The sequence below is a fragment of the Trichosurus vulpecula genome, chromosome 9, assembly GCF_011100635.1.
Source record: "Trichosurus vulpecula isolate mTriVul1 chromosome 9, mTriVul1.pri, whole genome shotgun sequence".
Taxonomy (NCBI): Eukaryota; Metazoa; Chordata; class Mammalia; order Diprotodontia; family Phalangeridae; genus Trichosurus; species Trichosurus vulpecula.
The window spans coordinates 67,904,431-67,908,753 of record NC_050581.1 but is presented as its reverse complement, the minus strand read 5'-3'; the positions used below and the strand labels follow the sequence as shown (position 1 = coordinate 67,908,753).

Genomic DNA, 4,323 nt, shown 5'->3' with positions numbered 1-4,323 from the left:
GACAGCCATAAGTACTGCATACCCGGTAGTCTATACTTCAAAGCAGGAGTACAATTTAGCGTCTGTTTAACTTTCTTTATGAATCCCTTAGTGCAGCACCATGCACTTGTGGGTACTTAATGAACACCCCTTGATTAATGTGGCAGCATAAAGTGCCACCTGCTGAGATGCCATAGTCTACTAAAAACTGCCTGAAAAATACAATTTCCAGAAATATGCTCACTTTCTTTCAGACTTAGTGCATTTTAGAGTGATGTCAGGGAATAACAGCTTCTTGACATTAATTATCGTGCCAGCCCAGAAGTTGGGCTTTCTGAAAAGCAGCCTGGGGCTGCTGGAGGGGTCGCATATTTTAATATCCACTTACCTTGATACCAGACTAATTCAAAAGATGCTCACTTGCAGCTCCATTTTCATTTGCAGGCTGGTAGGGAAGTGACCTACCATTAAATCCACAAGTCTTGATTAATTCCCTCTACTTAGCATGGCCCAATTTCTGCCAAGGTATGTGGTCAGAGGATTGACAAGCTCATTAAGAGCTTATAGAAGAGCTTGATTACATAGCATTGGAAGTACCTTGAGCTCTAAGTGGAAGATCTAGTCCTCAGAGCACATTCTACCTAATAACTCAAAATGAAAGTAGTATTTGCTTCACATTTATAGTGCAGTCTATTCCCTGTCCTCTGAATAGAGCTAAGCATTGGATCATAGAACTGTCTATTTAGAATAGGAAGGGACCTAAGAGGTCAGTGTGTCCATTGCCCTGATTTTAGAGATGAAGAAACTGAGACTGAGAAAATTTAGTGATTTGCCCAGGGTCATACATTCAGTAAATATATGAAGCTGCATTTGAACTCAGATTTTCCTGACTCTAAGCTCAGCCCTTTATCCATTGTGCCACCTCACTATTTCCACACTCCATCTTTTTTCTGTACCTTCCAGAGCTATCTGTTTCTTTGAGATATATCCTTTTTGATGTTGATGGAACCCCTGAGAAGTTTTCCACTGCAGCCATAGCTGTCTAACATGTATGCTGTACAAAATTTGCTCTTACTAGTTTCCAGTGGGAAGAATACCATGGTGGGCAGAACTACACAGGAGAAGACAACAGAAGAAAGCAAGCTTTGGGAGAAGCTGGTGACAGGGAAAATCCTGAAAAGAAGTGTTTTGTTTAATCTTTTGAATTCCTTGAGCTCACCTTGCCCCCAATCCCATTAGTAAAGTTCACTGAGCTGTCCCTGGTACAGCCTTCTGGTTGAGGCATTCACTGCTTGGAAACCAGTTTAGGATTTGTTCCCAAGGGCATCAATATTAGTGAAAGTCTGAGGTGAATAAACTTAAAAGCAACCCTAGAAGTTATGAAATTGACATAGAAAAAAAAACTAAGAATAGAACCTTTCAAAGAGAAGTACTGTATCCTACGTGTGTGTGTGTTTACTCCCAATCTAATCCAACAAGCATTAATTAAATACCAATTAGCTACAATCCTCTATGTTAGGTATTGGGGTGAAAAGATAAAAAATAATAAAGAAAGTCTCTGAATTTGACTCAGGAGGAAAAATAACATTAGGAGAAAGAATACTGAACTTGGAATCATAGGGTCAAGTTCAATTCTTGACTCTGAAATTTGGAGAAAAACTTGAAAAGATACTCAACAGTTTAGAAAAGAAGCTGGAAATGTTTAGCATAGTGGTGGGCACCATGAATAAGAACAACAGAGAAAATAGAACTTTAAAATCAATGATATCACAAGAAACACAAAATTAAAAAGCAAAATTAGTACAAATGAGATATCTACAATCAAAAACAACATCTAGAAAGCAAGACATGAAGATAAAATTTTAAAACCATCAAGCTCCCATAGTACACAATCTATGCCAACAACAACTAAGATAACGTTTGAGAAAACAGTAAGAAAATTGCTCAGAAGTATTGGAAAGGGTTGATATAGTGGAAATAAAGTCCATAGATCATTACCAAAAAAACAGTTGTGAATTTTGTAGACCCAAAAATGGGATTGTCAAGACAAAGAAAATAAATTTTGCAAGTCACTTACATGAGATAGATCATAAATCATGAAAACCTAATCAACATCACTCAGGACTAAAGAGTGAATATGGGAAAAGAAAGAAAATATTTTAATAAGACATACTGAAAGAAATGGGGGTGATGCTTAGACTGAAGACAAAGTTTTGTACTTAATCATGTTTTTTAAAAAATCAAAAAAGTATAGGAAAAAATCTATCCTCCAAATCATCAAAAGTTTTGACTAAAACCAATACATAGTACTATTTGCAATGAACAAACACTAGAAACATTCCCAGTAACCTGAAGAGTAAAACAGGGATGTCCACTGTTTCCATGGTTGTTTGATAAATTGCTAGTAATGCTAAATATAACAATAAATGGAGGACAACTCTGCAGGGATAAGCTGAAGAAAAGAAAACAAATTTGTCTATATTTTCAGATGATTTGATGGCTTATTTAGAAAATTCTATATTTAATTTGTTAATTAATTATGACAATTATGAGCTTCATTAAAATAGCAAGATACAAAATTAAACCTCAAAAATCATTATACTTTCTCTATATTCCTAATAAACCCAATTAGGAGAAGATAAATCAAAACCGTTTTATGGAAATAAAGATTTAAGTTACTGGAAAAATGTTCTCCTTTTTTTAAAAAATAAGTTTTTACTGATGTTTTCTGTTTCTTACATCACTGTATTATCTCATGTATCCTTTCCCAAGAGAGTTCCATTGTTTTTCAGAATACATCATTCCATTTCCTCCTCCTTTTTTTTTCTATTGACCGAGGAATAGTCTTGTGTTACTAATTTTCCTTTGTATCTGAAAATCTTTCTCCTGATGGTTTGTAGAACTTATTTCAGAATCAAATGGCTAAATTTAACCATTATATGAATTGGACCTTGTAGTCTTGTTGTTGTTGTTTTTTTTTTTTCCCAGCTGGAGGTGATCTGTGATTTCTTTCAATTGGAATTTCATTTTCTACATTTAGAAGTTCTGGGAAGTTATCCTCTATTATTTCATTCATTGTGGTATTATGAATTTTGTCCTGTCATATTCTTCTGGGAGAATTATGATCCTTAGCTTGATTCTGTGCATTTGTTCTTCAAGTTAAGTATTTTTGCTTGTATAGGGAATATATTTTCTTTTAATTTTTTTTTGCTTCTTTTCCTCTGGGTTGTCCTTCAATTGCATATTGACATTCCTAATCTATTGTTCTCTCTTTTGTTTCTTTGTTGAGGCTTGCCATTGTAGATTCAAGTGTTTTTTATTCTGTTTGTTATTTTTATTGTGCAGAACATAAATTTTGCACTCAAAATTCTCATTCTCTTATTTTTTTGAGTCAAGCTTTTTATTTAATGTTACAAAAAATATCTAGTCAAACAGACCAAAGCCCATGTCATCATTGGACTCCTTGGATTCTTCTTTTTTTGCTTCCTCTTTCTTCTCCTCAGCTGGGGCAACTGTGCTAGTAGGAGCAGCCCCTCCAGCAGGTGCAGCACCACCAGCTGCTGGGGCAGGTCCACCAACTCCTACATTGCAGATGAGACTTGCAATGTTTACATTGGACAGGGCCTTTGCAAATAATCCAGGCCAGAATAGTTCAACATTTACACCTGCTGCTTTAATGAGGGTATTGATTTTATCCTCCATGACCGTAACCTCATCGTCATGAAGGATGAGGGCAGAGTAGATGCAAGCAAGCTCGGAGACGGCCATTTTAGCGGATGGACGAGGAGACTTGTTTGTAGTGGTGCTAGTCGCCGGCTGAAGTGAGGGTTCACCCCAGCGTGGCCTTAGCTCCCGAAGAAGAACAAAGCACCTTACAGATAACTGAAGAGAAAGCTCATTCTCTTTTAAACCACTCAGAAACAGCATGTTGCAGTTCTATGTTCTCCTCAAATTGCTTAAGATCCTCTGTCTCATCAAGAATTACATCATTTTCCTTTTTTTACAGCATTTATTTATGAACTCCTTTACTAGATCTGGAAGCCCTATTTTCTTCTTTTGCTACTATTTTTCCTGATGATTTATCTTTTTAGGCTCAAGGTCTTTGAGTTTTCCTCTTCCCAAAATCTTTGTTACTTTCACTGTTTTTTCATCCTTATTTTCCTTATCATTTACTTCCTGACTTCCTTCCCTCTGATTGTGGTTTCCTTGGGGGGTGGAACTCAAAGTACCTCAGCCTCCTCCCATGATGGGCATTTCATGTTTTGCCCTTTTGAGTGGCCAGAACTAACCCCAATTGGGTGTTATGCTCTTTGCTTCAGACTTGGTGGGATGCTGCACAGCTCC

At 36.5% G+C, this 4,323-nt stretch overlaps 1 protein-coding gene across 1 annotated transcript; it reads right to left on the bottom strand.

Moving 5' to 3' along the window:
- Nucleotides 1-3,402: 3,402 nt before the first annotated feature.
- Nucleotides 3,403-3,906, bottom strand: LOC118832138 (60S acidic ribosomal protein P1-like). The gene is made up of 2 exons (XM_036739566.1): nt 3,685-3,906; nt 3,403-3,603 (listed from the first exon to the last, which is right to left on the bottom strand). The coding sequence occupies exons 1-2, from the start codon at nt 3,904-3,906 to the stop codon at nt 3,403-3,405; spliced, it is 423 nt and encodes a 140-aa protein (XP_036595461.1).
- Nucleotides 3,907-4,323: the final 417 nt, after the last annotated feature.